The 15,876-nt window shown below is 34.9% G+C and overlaps 1 protein-coding gene across 10 annotated transcripts in view; it reads right to left on the minus strand.

Moving 5' to 3' along the window:
* The window catches only part of LOC116775882 (zinc finger protein 287-like), a 53,560-nt gene continuing 37,684 nt past the window's right edge, over positions 1–15,876 (minus strand). For 8 of the 10 annotated variants that reach the window (XM_061524458.1, XM_061524456.1, XM_061524454.1 and 5 more), the window contains 4 exons: positions 8,028–8,212; positions 7,380–7,545; positions 6,559–6,768; positions 1–5,973 (listed from right to left, as the gene is read on the minus strand). In XM_061524458.1, the coding sequence (XP_061380442.1) occupies positions 5,054–5,973; positions 6,559–6,768; positions 7,380–7,545; positions 8,028–8,212 (1,481 nt within the window). In that variant the 3' untranslated portion in view covers positions 1–5,053. The remainder of the gene's footprint in view (positions 5,974–6,558; positions 6,769–7,379; positions 7,546–8,027; positions 8,213–15,876) is intronic. The other 2 variants (XM_061524452.1, XM_061524455.1) reach the window with 2 other exon arrangements.

A 15,876-nucleotide genomic window follows, 5' to 3' on the forward strand; every position in this document is an offset into this window, starting at 1 on the left:
TATGAATCATCGTTTTATTTTTTAAAATAATTATAGCTAACCGTTTCGGCAATAATAATTACTATTCTCATTTTAATGACACAGTAAGCATTTTCCGTTGTTAAAAATAATATTTAACATAAATGTAATGGGTTAAGTTTTGTTCATTAAATAGTAAATTATAATATATCATAACATAACTCAACGCTAAAACTTAACTATTAAATACAGAGTTCGAAGTTTGAAGAGTGACTGCTGCGAGTACAAAAAATATAAAATAACCTCTATAAAAATATAATATTTAATAAACACATTGCGGCTTAATATAATTAAAACATGGCATCGCAAAAAAAAAATAATCACTATAACATAACTAATAAAATACTTAACTATACAAAAATACAAAGTAATTTTGGGGGTTACTGTCGTGGAGCAAGTGATCTTCGCCGACATTCCTTTGATTATTAATTTGTTCAGAGTACTGAGTGAGCTAAGGTCGCCTGACATCGCTAAGGTCCGGAACCGTAACCCTCACACGACATGCCTAAACATTATTTACAATTTTTTTTTTTTTGTTAATTTCATTAATATTACTTTAACACGACGCCAAACATGTTTTTTTTCGACTTCTACCTAATTTACTCTAGTGTCTAAACAATTTTTCTCGTACTTTACAATTTCTTACTCCGAAACATAGGTAGGTATCTTAATTTTGATTTTTACACAAGTAATTTTTTTTTTTTCACAATTTACAAATGACCCGAAAGTGTTCTCCGCTCGTCCCCAATACTGTTGTTAGTAACACGACATTCTGAACGAGAATTTAATAAAAATAAGACTAGATTCCACCGATTTCAAACGAACAGTTAATTTTGATACAAAATAGGTTTCTAATAATGTTGTATAAATTTTTCAGACACACGAAGTAGAAGCACAGTAACGAATTAATTTCGATCAGGATTATAATGAAGTGGGAAAAAATAATATTCTAACTGTGCTTGCACAACGTCAATGCTCTGTGACATTATCGAGGCGAGGTATTACAAAGACAAAGGTAGTGCGCTGTTGGTAAAATTTGTATAAAAACACAGACAACTGATTATTTTTTTTTCTTTTAAACATGATATAATTTTTCATGTATGATTTCGATCAATACTAAATGCGTTGTCGTCAGTGTTGCCTGTTTTTTTTTGTTTTTTTTTTTAATATTTTCGTCAACGGTCGGACGTAAACATCCGTCGCGATCTCTTCTCACCAAACCGCGGTCGCTACTCCCAAATGGATATGACGGCTGGATGACTCATTAAACACCAATAATCTATTACATTTAAGTTAAAGTACACGGAGTTTTTTTTGTATTTATATGATTTTTCGTTGTTCACTACACTGATACCGCGGCCCTGCCCGTGGGCCGCCGCTGCGGGCCCCTTTATAAAAATATACCGCCACAATTAGTTTTATAAAAGAGCCCTGTATTACATTACATTAATTATACTTACTTATTATATGAGATACAAGAAATTACTACTATGTGGTACAATGAAAACCTGGCTATCCTGTCTAAGATTATATTACGGTTAATAAACATGTATATTTTACTAAATAGTTTTTTTTTTTTTTTAATATAAAAAATACCTTCAACGTAATAATGAAGCGTTCAAACGAAACAACAACTTTCACTAAGGATGAGTAATCAAATCAACAGCAATTCATTGTTAAAAACTTAACAACCCAACATGACGTCACACGACACCGCTAATGTTAGGAAGCTAACATCAGCGAGGAACATTGCGAACATCATGTTCAAATAAGAAATGTAATGTAATCGCAAGTTGAGAGCGAGTCGAACCTTGGACCTTCCACGTAACCAAGAGCAACTTATCAGCCCATGCAACTGTCGCTATACAACTGATGGTTACTATAACGTAATCTCGCTCGTTGTTATTAATTTTTCCAATATTTTTTTTTCTTCATACCATAATATATAAACAATAGTGCTGTAACATTGTATAATTTATATTAAATTTCATCTGTATATATATATATTTCATCGTATAATAAAAATCGGTACCGAAATATTTCGCGGGTCGTCACTATTGTTTATATATCGAGTTCAACTTATTCCCCTAATAACGTAACATAAAACAATTAATATCGAACATTAAATGCCAAGTAAACTACAACATTGTGACGTCATATCCATTCCTGTCATAGAACCTCCCAACAGCGCACGTACCGCGTGAGACCGTAACGACGGTTATCTGTGGTAATACAACAGAAACCAGAGCTATTGTTACTAACACGAAAGATGAAATGTAAACGGTAAAACCTGAACGTTAACCGATAGATTTAACCTTTCGTTTAATCGTTAATTAGGCTTCATATAGTTAAATGTACACAGCTTAACTATGGAATTTTCATCGTAAAATAAATGTAGAAAAAATTTCTGTTTTATTATTATTACTTTTTTTTTTTTAATTATTTAACATTAAAAAATGTAACCTTCCAAAACTTAAGAATAACCTCTGACAATTCTCAGACACGATGTTATATAAAGACTTATTCCATTTCGATGATCACAGAGAGTACCTTCTGTCTGCATTTTTGCGAATAATTTTTGTTCATAAATACACATATATGGTCGCTAGTTGTTTTTTTTGTATTAATCAAAACCTTACCTAATATTAAAATTTTTATATCTCGAAAATACTTGTATTATTATTATTATTTTATTTTTATTTCGTTACAAATATCATCTCAAACGATTCACAAAAACGCAGCCGAATATCTTTTGAACACTTTCTTGGAAACGTAATCATTTTCTAAACATCTACGTGTAGGATACTCGATCCGTGCTTCTTATTTTGTACAACTCTAACGAGTTAGTTCCTTACACGATGGATTATTAATAACTTTAAAAATACCGAACTTCAATAAATTTTTTTTATTTTCCATCTCCTACGACCTAAATTTAAAACAAATACCATTTATACATAGGAACTTTTTCTGTTGTTATATTAAATTTATTTATATATATGTATTAAAATTTATGAGGATTTTCTTTACATAAATAGCGATCCGTTCACTTCATATTTGTTATTGTGTTCGTAACATTAGTATTATTTTATTTTATTTTTTTTGTATATAATATATTCAGTCCAAACATGTGTCCAAATCTACATCAAACGTTTCCCAGAAACTATGTCATCGCCAAACTGTCCATCGCATTCCAAACAATATATAAAAATGGCCGAAAGTTTTTGTATTTCATGAAATCAAATTAACTAACTTGAAACCATCGTCAAATCATTATTCCAAAACCAAAACGTCACTAATTCAAAAATAAAAACGAGTTTTGGGCTATTGCATTGTTATTTTTTTTTTTATCGTTACGTACATTGAAACCTCGTAGATGGTAATCGAACGATTACCGTCGCAGAGATATCAATATTAATTCAAGAATGAAATAATTACGTACATTAAATCAGCTTACTTTACCTTACCTAGTTTACGATTACATTTACGATCCGACCGTCGCGCGCCGGTCGGGCGCGGTCGAGGCGCGCTCGCGACGGTACGACACTAAATTACAATATACGGTGATAATATTAAAAGAATTAATATTCGGCAACACTTGACATTCTTATTACAGTAATCGGCGCTCCGATGTGACGTCGGAGCGTCTGAGTATGTGAGTTATAAATCTATTGTTCGGGCAACTTGTTTAAAGCATATTGCATATTATATCGTAGTAAAAAATGTTTTCGGGCTATTGTTTACGAGTCTGTGTTAAAACTAAAATAATCATCGGGCTATGTCTGAGTCCACGTTTAAAAGAATGTCTCGTGCTATTTATATGTCCATTCAAGACAAAAAATTTACGTCGAACACGGTAATATTATTCGACGAGTCATTACCGGTAGTCGTCGGACGACGGGAACGTCGATTCAGTGAATAATCGCTATTTTTATTTATCAATAAACAATCATGCCTTATTTACATTAAAAAAAAATATATATATATAACGGCAGTCTTCTGAAAAAACATAATTCGATTATATATCTACAAATATACAAAAAAAAAAAAAAATTAATAATAATGAAAAAATATTTGTAAATAATTTGATATCTTTTATATTTTTACCATCGAAATAATGAAAATAACTTGTATTTTTTTATTCTTTTCTTCTAAACAAAAAAAATAATATAATAATAATATATATATCAACATCTAACCGCTATATTTACAGTTATCACTAATATGGCATTAGAATAAAATATATAAGCCAAGAAAAACATAGATAAATGAAAAAAATAATAAAAAAAAAATAATAATAAATGTAAAAATTTGGATATATTTTAAAGAGCTTGTGCGTTAGAGCCTGACTAGCATGAGACGTGTTATTGCGTGGAAATAGTCAACTTTTATATAAGACAATAAAAACTAGCAAATAAATATTGCGAGGGCTCGCTGTACGCGATAAAACGTGCGGGTTTGGCACATCCAAAAATGTTATTTTAACTAAGCTAAAAAAATACATTGTTCTATAAAGCTAATAAAAAAATAATATATATATATATATATATGTTCAATAAACAAACAACCAAACAAATATTTAATGAATTGCACTGAATTCCACGTAAGTCTACATATAATTATTTGTTCGGGCGAGTTTTTGTTCCATTTTATCATTCGACTATTTTTTTAAATGTATTAAATTATTATTATTATTATTATAATTTTTTCGTAATATTTACATAACAATCTGTCCCATTTCCGTTTCCCTCTAGTATATACAATAGTTAGTTCTATCTAAGTCAGTAAGTTCGTCGTAAGCCCCACCCGCTCCGCACGTCAAACAATATTGTTCGTAATAAAATATTCGTGTTGCGATCACGACAAAGGTAATCACTAACCAGAGGCGATTTCAATTCGCTCGGTTCCAAAAAAAAATTTTTACCAAATATATGGAAATTAAGATATTTTTTTAAGATATATGTTTTTGTTTTATTATTATTATTATTATTATTAATTTAAGTGACGAAATCGCGTCGGATTAGTAATAACTGAATTTTCATGGTTGTGGGTTCTGTTGGAGGTGGACAGCTTGTTGTGCAGCTTGTTGAGCCGCTTGTGCCGCTTGTGCTGCTTGTGCCGCTTGAATTTGTTGCTGCTGTACGACTTGTTGAGCGGCCTGCGCTGCCTGAGCGGCTTGAGCGGCCTGGGCGGCTTGGGCGGCTTGGGCTTGAGCCTGAGCCTGAGCGGCGACTTGTTGCGCCGCCTGTACCGGCGACGGTATGTTGAAGCCCAACATTCTCGGGTCGTGAAGTCGCAGCGCTTGTTCGAGTCTCTGTTCCTGTGCGATTCTGAAGGCTTCGACCAATTCAGGTGATAGTTGTCCGCTGGCGTCGTTCGGTTGGGGGAATCCCCCGTTGTGTCGCAAGGGGCTGGGTGTTTCGGTGTTATGAGCGGCGGCGGCCTGTGACACAGCCAACCGTAACGCCTCCGCCTGACTCCGTAGCAGAGCTTCAGCTTGTTGTATCCTGAGCGCCGCTTCCGCCTGAGCTGGAGGTGTTTCCGGTTGCGGTTCCCTCGCCAGCTGTTGTCTCATGGCCGTTACTAGATTGGCAGCGGCTACCTGTACAGCGTTGTTGCTCTCACCTGGTTGGCTCATCATGTTGGCGGCGGCCGCTGCTATGGCCGCGACCCTCTCGTCTCCGTACTGGCCGTTGTTGGCGCGGAGGAGATCTGATAGTTTGTTGACGGCGGCGCCGGCGTCAGATCCGGCGGATGATGAGAGCCGTCCGTTGGATGATGAGTCGGAGTGTGCTGGTGATGGGGGTGCCAGGTTCAAGAGTCCAGAGCCCCCAGCTGATGATACAGCGGCGATGAGGTCTCTCTCCCGTCTCTCGGCCGCCGCTCGTGACAGCACGTACTGAGCAGCGAACTGATGCTTAGGCTCCATCCGCATGTGCTCCATATGGGATAGAAGACCTGGAAATGTAAATAATTGGTGTTTTTCTTTCAAATGATACATCTTTTTCTTCCCCTGCCCTGGTCCCACGGTATGTGTGGTGCGCGCACCATGTTCTTCTCTTCCATTCTCGCCTATCAGTCTCACACTCATAACTGACATTCTTCTTGTTCATGACATTCACCGCTTCGAATAATATGATGTGTAATCAAAGGAAATAGTCGTTTTTTTTATCTATATACAAACATTCAACTGAGGCAATTAGTTTTTTCATCCAATCTTAGAACATTAAAGTAGCTTAAAGCGTCGTTATGAACGTAGTTGATATATGATTCAAGAAATCAAATACGTCTTTATTTTATCGCAAAAATCATCAGAAATAAATATTAATAAGATGGTCCAATTACTATTTGCTGATGTAACATAATGTTACATTGTTTTAAATTATTTTCGGCTTCCATGCCCAAGATTTTTTTATTTAAATGCCACTTTTTTATCTACTTTTACTTCAAGATATGTTTTTATGTATTTGGGACTATTTAAAATCGTAACAGCTGAACTATTCTAAGGCAAGTCTTTATTGGTTTGTATGTTCGTATACCCACCGCTCTCATGTGTGAACACGGCCTGACAGACGGAGCAGGGCCACATCCTCAGTCCGCTGGTGAGCTGTGTCTCTGGGTGGCAGGCGAGGTGCTTCCTCAGCGAACCCTCGTTCACGTAGTGCTTCCCGCAGACAGGACACGGGTGGTTCGCCGTACGCCGCTTCGCTACATACGGGTCCAGTTTAGGATACGGTGACGTGGCCGGCGGACCTACCAGTCACCGGTGAGGAGTGGGGGGAAGGGGAGGGGGGAAAACATCCTCACGTTAGTAAGTTAGTAAAAGTACGGAGCATAGAAATGATATAAACAAAACATGTTATGATAATAACAACGTCCAAAGAACGGTTGATGTTACAAATGTTTTGAAAACTACGTTTGAGAAACAATAACAGTTGCTTAGACGGACGGTGTGCCTTACACTATGTACCAGGTAACTTAAGCTATGGAAACGATACGTTTTTGGTTTCAACACCCCTGATGGCTCAGAGTCAACTGGAAGGCTTTCGTCACGTAAAACAGAACAATATCTGGTTAAGGAATTAAATTTTAGGTATTTTAAAGCAGTTATAGCCTTCCAGAAACCCTCCTTACAAACTAAATTCCCTTCCGTGAGAGTGTTCTTCGAGCTAATCAGATTTTTAGCTAAATATAAACTATGTATCCATACAAGACAACATATGTGACAACAACACTCATAACAGAAAAGATGCTTAAACTAAATTATAGCTAAGACTTGGAACACCAAAATGAAGAAACCATATCTATACAATAGATGGAATTCCTTTTAGACCCACAATAAAGCCGAACAGCCTGAAACTTACTCGCAACACCGGATGCGTTCGGGTCCTTATGCGTGTTCTTCATATGTTCTACTAGGGCTTCGCCCCCGAAAACAACTTTATGGCATATAGGACACGGGGTGGCCGTAGCGCCCCCTATCATGAGCGCCGCGTGTTGCTGCAAAACACCAAGGTGCAGCTGAAGCTCCTGTTCCACCGGGCGGTGGCGATGCGGGCATAGCAGTGCAAAGATTAGGATCATGATGTCAACAACAAAAGGAATTTTGAAATCATAAGAAACACGGAACACAAATCAATAACAGCCAAAGGGAATTTTGATTCGAACAAAAATTAAACAAAAAAAAAACGCACCCTATATATACATAGATAAAATAAATGGTGCTCAAAATATATATTGCTATAAAATGAATTATAAAGTATATTGTAGACATTATTGTAACGATCTGTGAAGGAGTACACTTTATTTAGATAAGGATTTAATGATATACTGTAACAAATTAGTCATTTCATATGAATCAGCTTCGATCAGACTTATGTCATTCTCGGTGGACTTGCACCTTGAACGTTAAAAAAGTATCGTTCAAAGAGTTTAGTTCATTTTTTATGTTACTGGCAATTTTTTTATTTTTTTATTTCATTGATCTGTGGATCATGTACTTCGATGCTCACCTTGGCTGTATGAGTACGCAAGCTGCTCTCAGTCGCGAATCCTTTCCCACAGATATTACAATGGAATGGTCTATTTTTTGCTCTCTCCACCTGAGCGTCATGGTTCCTCAGATGCTGCTGGAGGTTCGACAGCTGGATGAAGGCACGGCCACAATCAGGCAAATGACATTTATACGGACGCTCCCCTGGAATAATCAAACGATCGGTTCTAGACAATCTATACACACGCCGTAAATGAGACCTACAAGTTGTATCGTGAATAATATATGCCATAAAAAAATCCATTACGTCGCATGTTCATGGCGTCTTAAATTACTATAATATAATACTTGACTAATGATATTTTAAGCATCTCGTTGGTTCAGATTTTTCAACTGGCCACTTCCTACTCGAGCACTTAATAGAAATTACGTCTGCCTTTCATAATGTTAATACATCTCGTGATTCTCGTTATTGTGTTATTATTTTAAGATATTTAATTGATTTTTTTATTATATAACACTACAGTATCGTATCTCTCGTACAGTTTTAATTTGATCTCATTAAAGGATGGTTCATTGAACGTGGTCCGCTGAAGTTCCGTTGTGACCCAATTAGGAAATAAAGCTAAGATTAATAAATATAGCTAAAATTAACGAATTGTATATAAAGAACAAAAAATTTAGACGATTATGTTAATAATGTAGGTCGGTTACCTCTGACGTCGCAGACGTAAATATAACAACAGACAATTGACACATTGACCGCCAAAATACAAGTAAAGGTTGGAAGTAGCCGACGGTGTAACTGACCATTCACCAAATATACCGAAACGTAACACGAACCGCGACCTAACCCAAGAGCGAGCTCATTTTTAAAATAAGTCCATAATAAAACGAACGCATACTTTTAGCCTCACCAAGCAAATGCATAGGGCATTGAACGCACGCACACATACAACAACATTATTTTGTATGTGTGTGTGTGTATGTATTTTGCATGTTTGAGAAGAATGCGCGTGCACACATTTAAGAAAGATATTGTAGAATTATTTCCTAGATGCCACCAACGATATATGAATATGACATACATACAGATATATATCATTTGAATGCATTAACGGAACCATTTCTGTAGTTTATGCATAGCTCTTGTGTACAATTAAATTATTATAATACATCAATAACGTCATTACCGGTTATTGTGAGAGAATGTTTCTAATGCACCGTAAAAGTTGTAAGTTTTATTGACACTAAATTTTACAAGGCCGTGTTATATATTTATGTAAAATACTGGCTCCTTTATATCATACGGTTAATGGCTATTTGTCTGTATAGTATGTGCCCCGCCTGTGTATTTTTAATAACTTTTCTAATCATTTTATATTGTGAATTATAAAATAACTAAGTTTATATATAGACTGGTTTCGGTCAAAGTAAATGTATAGTTAAGTAATATAATATAAGTTTCTACGCCGGGTCCGGATATTATCTAAAAAACTAGTCGTAGTACAGATTTAATCTTGTCCAAAGCGATTTTCTTCCGGGTTCACCGTTCTCCATACTATTGTAGCCGACCAGCCATTTTTCAACCTATACAACCTACGCGTAAAACCGTCCAGCCGACAGTGACCCTTCATTTCGCTCGGCACTACCCCTCGCCCTAGAAACTATTGAGAGATAGAGAGGAGAGGGGGGTCGAGGTAGACTGGTGAGAGTTGTCTATGGATATTTTTGTTATTTCTCTATGAATAAATGTAAAGGGAAAGGCGTTTGCCTTAGCACAGTTTGAACGATGTTCGCAAAGGATGGTATCTACTTAGATTGTAGTATTTATTGGTATTAATTTGCAAATTCCCCTGGTTACAAGGAATTAATTTAATTATCCGTTTGTATGTCGTGTTAAAAATATTTATTACTGTTATTTATGATCTTATTTATAGTATAAAAGACAAATTTAACATAAACATTACCAATAATCCGATTCGTAAATATGTCGAAAGCTGCACAGCACTAGAATAATAAATAAAATGGTAATTAATTTTAAGTAACAATTGTTGATATCGAAATCTAGGCTCTCACAAGAGCTAGGCGGCCTAAAGCCTACGCATTCTATTTACATACAAAAGTACTTCCCCGCTATGTCTTGCCTTTGACTGAGCGTAGGTTTGGCATTCCAGACAAAACATGGCTCGTGTTATAAAAAAAATGTTACAATAAATTTTATTACTCACCAAATTTAAAACATTTAGAAATACACAAAAAAAAAACTTTAAATGTTGGTTCAACTACATTTTTAAATTTGGAATTGTTGTTTTTCAACATTTATTTATTTTTTTCATATATAATTACATTTATTACTCTCGTCGTGAAAAATAAGCTAAAAACATTCTTTGTCGATTTTAAAACGCAGCAGCCGTCGGCGCGCTGCGGATTTATTTTTGAATTTGGAACGCAATCTTACTCGCCATTTTGACTTGTATGTTGAATTCTTGTTTTCAGAACTATATCTTAAACTGTACATTTTGTTTAGATAGACAATCTGTTTAATGTCTTTGATACTATAGCATTGGATTCGGTGGTAACGGTTGTAGCGGATCTTGTATTATAATTGTAGATAAATCCTAAAAATAAATACGGTTACGTAAATATTCTTATTATTGTGTTTTATTTCTTTATCCTTGAAGTTATTTTGATCGTGAAACGGCTTCAAGTGGAGACAGTCGTTATAATTTGTTCATATTCACTAGATATAAATTGTTTCATGTTTCAGAATAGACTTATCATAAAAGATAAAGAAAATAACAAAAGAATAATAATCTTATCATGTCATTAAGGTATAGAATTATAATAATATAAGTATATAAAATAAGTTTATATAACAAAACGTGATTTACATAACATTAATTATGTATTAATGGGTAGCTATCGGAAATTTAAATTATTGGGCATGAATTTGCGTGCACACACGGTAAGTGCATACTCCCGGGTGTGGGTGGGGTGGCTGAGACCCCCCGCGGGTCTGAGGGGGCGAGGGTCGTGTGGGAGGGGGGGGGGGGGGTCACGCACTACCCCCCAACTATCTCACCCTAACTATTCAAGGGTGGGCAGTGGGCATGGAAAAATATAATAGTATTCAACCAGCGACGGGCGATGCGTATTGGCGTTCAGTTCAATGTATGCGACGGCCATATTGAATTTAATACGCCATTTTGTTATCAAATTAAAACAATAATATAAAAGCTATAAAAGTTCCGAGCACCGCTCAAGTTTTATTCCGACTGGAATTCTCTAGTATACACTTTTTTTTTTATCTCTCAATGCTTTTTTTAATTTTCACCGCGGCGCTATCTCGCGAATGCTTCAGTGGTCAAATAAAAACTTAAGGAGTTTTCAACGAACAGGGAAATGCTTGGAGAGTTGTTTGAATTCAAAATGATATGAATATTTTAAATAAACAGTCGAAGTGGAAACATTATATCAGAACGTTATTGTATTCATTTATTTATCATCGTGAGGCAAAACGGACAAACACTCGGTATAAAACAAACGTTACGTCGCTTGTGAGATGTTACTACAAATATTACGACAGTTGTACTAAACGTTTGATAGACCGCATCTAACGTTCATAAATATTTAATGAGGAGAAAATTTTAAAACATTTCACATTGATGATAATTTATTTAGTTTGTTAATTGCTAGCACAATCTCCATTCATTCTTTGTTCTCAACAGTCAACTTAAGAAAGATAGCCGGCCAACTTCTGTAAAGGGTACACGTTTCAAGAGTAAAAAGATTCAAGCGGAGAGGAACTGAAGAAAAAAATAAACGTTTGTCGAGAAAAATGCAAAAAGAACAGAACTATAGTTAGCAAGTTTCCTTTAACTTGGAAACTGTTAGGGTTGTTTACGTTATTTAAAGATTTCAATACATTTTCCAACATAATAAAAATATAATTAAAATTTTAAACAATGAAACTAATCTTTTGATATTATTACGCTCTATTTTATTATTATTAAAACTACATACTCCCGAAGTTTGTGGAAATAAAACGATAAAAAAAAATAACGCGTACCTAGTAATCCGAAAATATTAGTTTCATTTCAGTATGAGTGTTTGAAAAATATAAAATTATTTTTATTTTATTTCATTATACGTATAATAATTAATTCATATATCTTAATCGGACTATATTCTCCCAACCCTAGTGTCACTATAGACGGAGTCTCAGTCCAGATATTATTTTTATTCATCGGTCTAGTTTTAATTCGTAGACGACATTCTGAAACGGCGATGATTTTAAAAATTTAAATTGCAGACAACGCCAACTTCGAAATGCGATTGCACTGCCGGAGTTAGTTACACAGACTAAAAATATTCTATAATACATGTTTATAATTACTGAAATCGATGTTAGGTTAGATATAAAAAACATACTAAAACTATTATAAAGATTACTCACTGAATTATTGTAACGAGCAAACAGTAGTTAAATTTAAATTATTTATTTAACCGTTTCGTTCAACGATTGACCGTTAGTTCAACAAAAACCGTGTAACACAATACGTATAAATCTTTAACTATGAATCTACCCTTGATATATTTTTTTCGTCTAACCGGGAACTAACCCTTTGATTACCTGTTATTACTGACGAGGGTATCGCGGACACACTCGATATGTTACATACTATATGTATATGTCACATCCTATTTTAATTTAGTGTTTTTTTTTTTAATTAAGCAATGCTTTTTATTAAGATTATAAATTACTTATATGTTTCTCGTTGCACATATTTTTAAGATAAACATTGGTATAATTAATAATAATAATAATAATAATAATTTGCAAATGAAACATTACTATTACTATGTGTGTGTGTCTGTGTACGTCACACGTCCCGCTTTCATATCAGAAGCGTATCCTATTTTGTCTATTGTTTCGAAAATCGTCCAAAAGGGTGACCTTTGAACGCATCGTCGCCCAAATTCCGGTGGACAATGACCCTAACAGAAAAAATGGCCTGCAGCTGTCCATTTGTTAGCCAATATGCCGAAAATAATAGTTCTAACGCTATTATTATGCTAATAAAGTGCGAAGCTATTATTTCACAGGTAGACCGGGGTCTGTTGGACCCCATTGTCCGATGTTTGTACACGCCGGGTTAAGTTTTTTTAATTCTGACCAAGTGTGTGGATAATTTGATGGATTGATGCATATGGCTCGCGAAGCTCAAATAATAATATCCCTATCTTATATTAATAAAAATAATGACTGGCTTAGATCTGAGTTATATATATGTATAGCTATAATAACGTGAAATACTTAACGATAAAGTATTAAAATTTATTAAGGCGGTAAAGAAACTATCAGTCTATTGGTGTTGCTGTTTGACATTTAATATTATAAAGATAAAACATTAAATCCGAGAGATATCCTAACTGTGTAATTATTCGTCCAATTAGAATGCACCGCGTCTTATCCGTTCGATTGTTCCCAAATTGAATTTTAATCACCGATTCTTTGCTCACAATGGTCCCACTAAGAACGACAAAAAATAAGGGAAAATTGTGAAAATTACTTTCCTTCGATTTATCTGGCATCGGTGAAAGCGGAGCAATTATCTCGAGTATCTTTTAAGTTTAAATGAAGTGAAAAAACTTTTGTGAGATTTGATTTAGATGCGATTCATACGAGGCTTGTGATAATTTTTTGAATATTTTTTTTTCTTTTAATTGAATAGATAATTCGTTGATAATTTTAATACGAATCAATGTTTTAATTAAGGTGTGTCCAGAGTTAAGGCGAGGTGTACACGATAAACAACTTAACCCTTCAGCAGCAAAGGTCAGTTAGGCCACACGCAAAGAAAACCAAACGCCATACCTAGTTTCAAGAACCAGTTCCACGGTATTGCACGATACCGTTAGCTCTTACTGATGCAACTTTTGATGCCTGTAATAACATAATAGTGCACTTATCCCAAGAAATATATGTGCATGCTAACGTTTTAATGATTATATTATATTTATGTAGCATAATAAAAATTCGAATGCCGCTACAAATATTTAATGGCTGAACATGTTGCTTCCATTGTCTTTTCAAACGGTAATTAAATTAAAAAAGTAAAGCACGCAATCCCATTGTTGCTAATTAAAGAAACGGTGGAAGAATGAGACGCTAAGTAGCAAGTTGGAGGAGAAAAAAAACAAAGGCGAGGATTGAGGGCGAGTTTGCATGTCCTATTCATTTGTATTTGTTAGGGAATTCGTTTGGGACATTCGTTTGTTAAAACGTCGCGAGGAAACCTGCTCTTATAATTTTAAAATTATAAGATTGAAATCGCCAACCCGTCTTGAGCAAGCGTGGCGATTAATGCTCTAACCTTCCCCACGTGAGAGGAGGCCTTTGCTCAGCAGTGATGATGATGATGATTCGTTTGTTTTTGTTTAATAAAGAAGATGCAGAAGTTTGATTTGGCCGAAAAGAATATCTCGATTCCCGTCTCGCACCTGTTACTACGTTCATGGGGTCAGGTAAAAAAGAATCACCGCCGATATCGACGGGTTGGTTCCGGCTTGAGAGCTACATCACCATATGTTGGACGTTCATAACTCATACTCGGTGCTCGGTGCTCGGTACATACAACGCCATTATTAAAAATACATTGTTCTAGAACATGCATATTTGAAATGCAGGAAACCTGTTTTTCTGTTGCAATATTGTCTCAAGGCATCATTGTTATGTTAAAACGGTCATCTCACTTCAATACACACATTCGCCACACTTATAAAAACACCAGCAACTAGGTTATATAGAGAATAATTGATAAAATAGAGCTATTATTATTAAAAAATAAAATAAAAGTAGGCGAACACGAATGTTATGATTAAGGAGAAAATTAAGAAGTTCGACCCTTAAATGAGAGCATATGGCATAACAAAGGGTTAGGGTCTCGTGGACCGAACGAGAATAAAAACAAAGCACTATATAATTAATATCACCAATTAATTGTATTCTTTGTAACGTAATAAAAATGAATTCAAGACGCCGACTGTTTTCCTTTGTTTTTTTTCTCGCTGCTGATTAAATTGTTTCAGTTTTTGTTCGCGGTACGTTTGATACTTTGTTTTATAAACGCGTTTGTTCTCTATTGTTTTATTTCCTTTTTTTTTTCTTTTAATTAATGCAAACGAAGTCACAGGACGTATCTCAATATTGCTATGAGAATAACAGTTAAAAATTACTTGAACTGTCGGTGAGATTGCGGTGAAGTTAATATATATAAATAAAACTGAACCAATATCTAGATGGGATTCTGAGACAATTAAAAATGTAAAATTCTAAGTCCCATTTAATAACCAATCGCCTCTGACACTTTGAAAAAAGGAAGAATTCCTCCCTCAATATAATTTCCTAATCGTCGAGCCGAAAGTCCGGTTCCGGGGAAAAAACGTCTTGGATGTCCCCAAATGTCAAGATTCGATTATAGTGGATGAGGTGTTGAAGAACATGTTAAAATAGATTGTTTTATATTGGAATAATATTTATTAAATAACTAAATTGTAATAATTTTATTCATATATATTTATTATTCTCGTACATGCGAAAAAATCATTTAAAAACAGTATTTTTTTAAGTACGATATCCACAATATTCTTTCACCACATCATGTCAATATTTACCCGGGGCGGGGAAAGAAAGGCGGCAAAAAATAAATTAGGCAAAAGCTCATTTTGTCTCAAAAATCTTACGACATCTGTGCCGGGGGCCGAGGGGACGTGATTTCTTTCTCATTACTTAACACTTGAATGTTCTTCATTTTGATGGGCACTTTAGACCCCAGCCGATATGTAGCTGGGTATATATGTAT

Source organism: Danaus plexippus, chromosome 24, assembly GCF_018135715.1.
Source record: "Danaus plexippus chromosome 24, MEX_DaPlex, whole genome shotgun sequence".
Classification (NCBI taxonomy): domain Eukaryota; kingdom Metazoa; phylum Arthropoda; class Insecta; order Lepidoptera; family Nymphalidae; genus Danaus; species Danaus plexippus.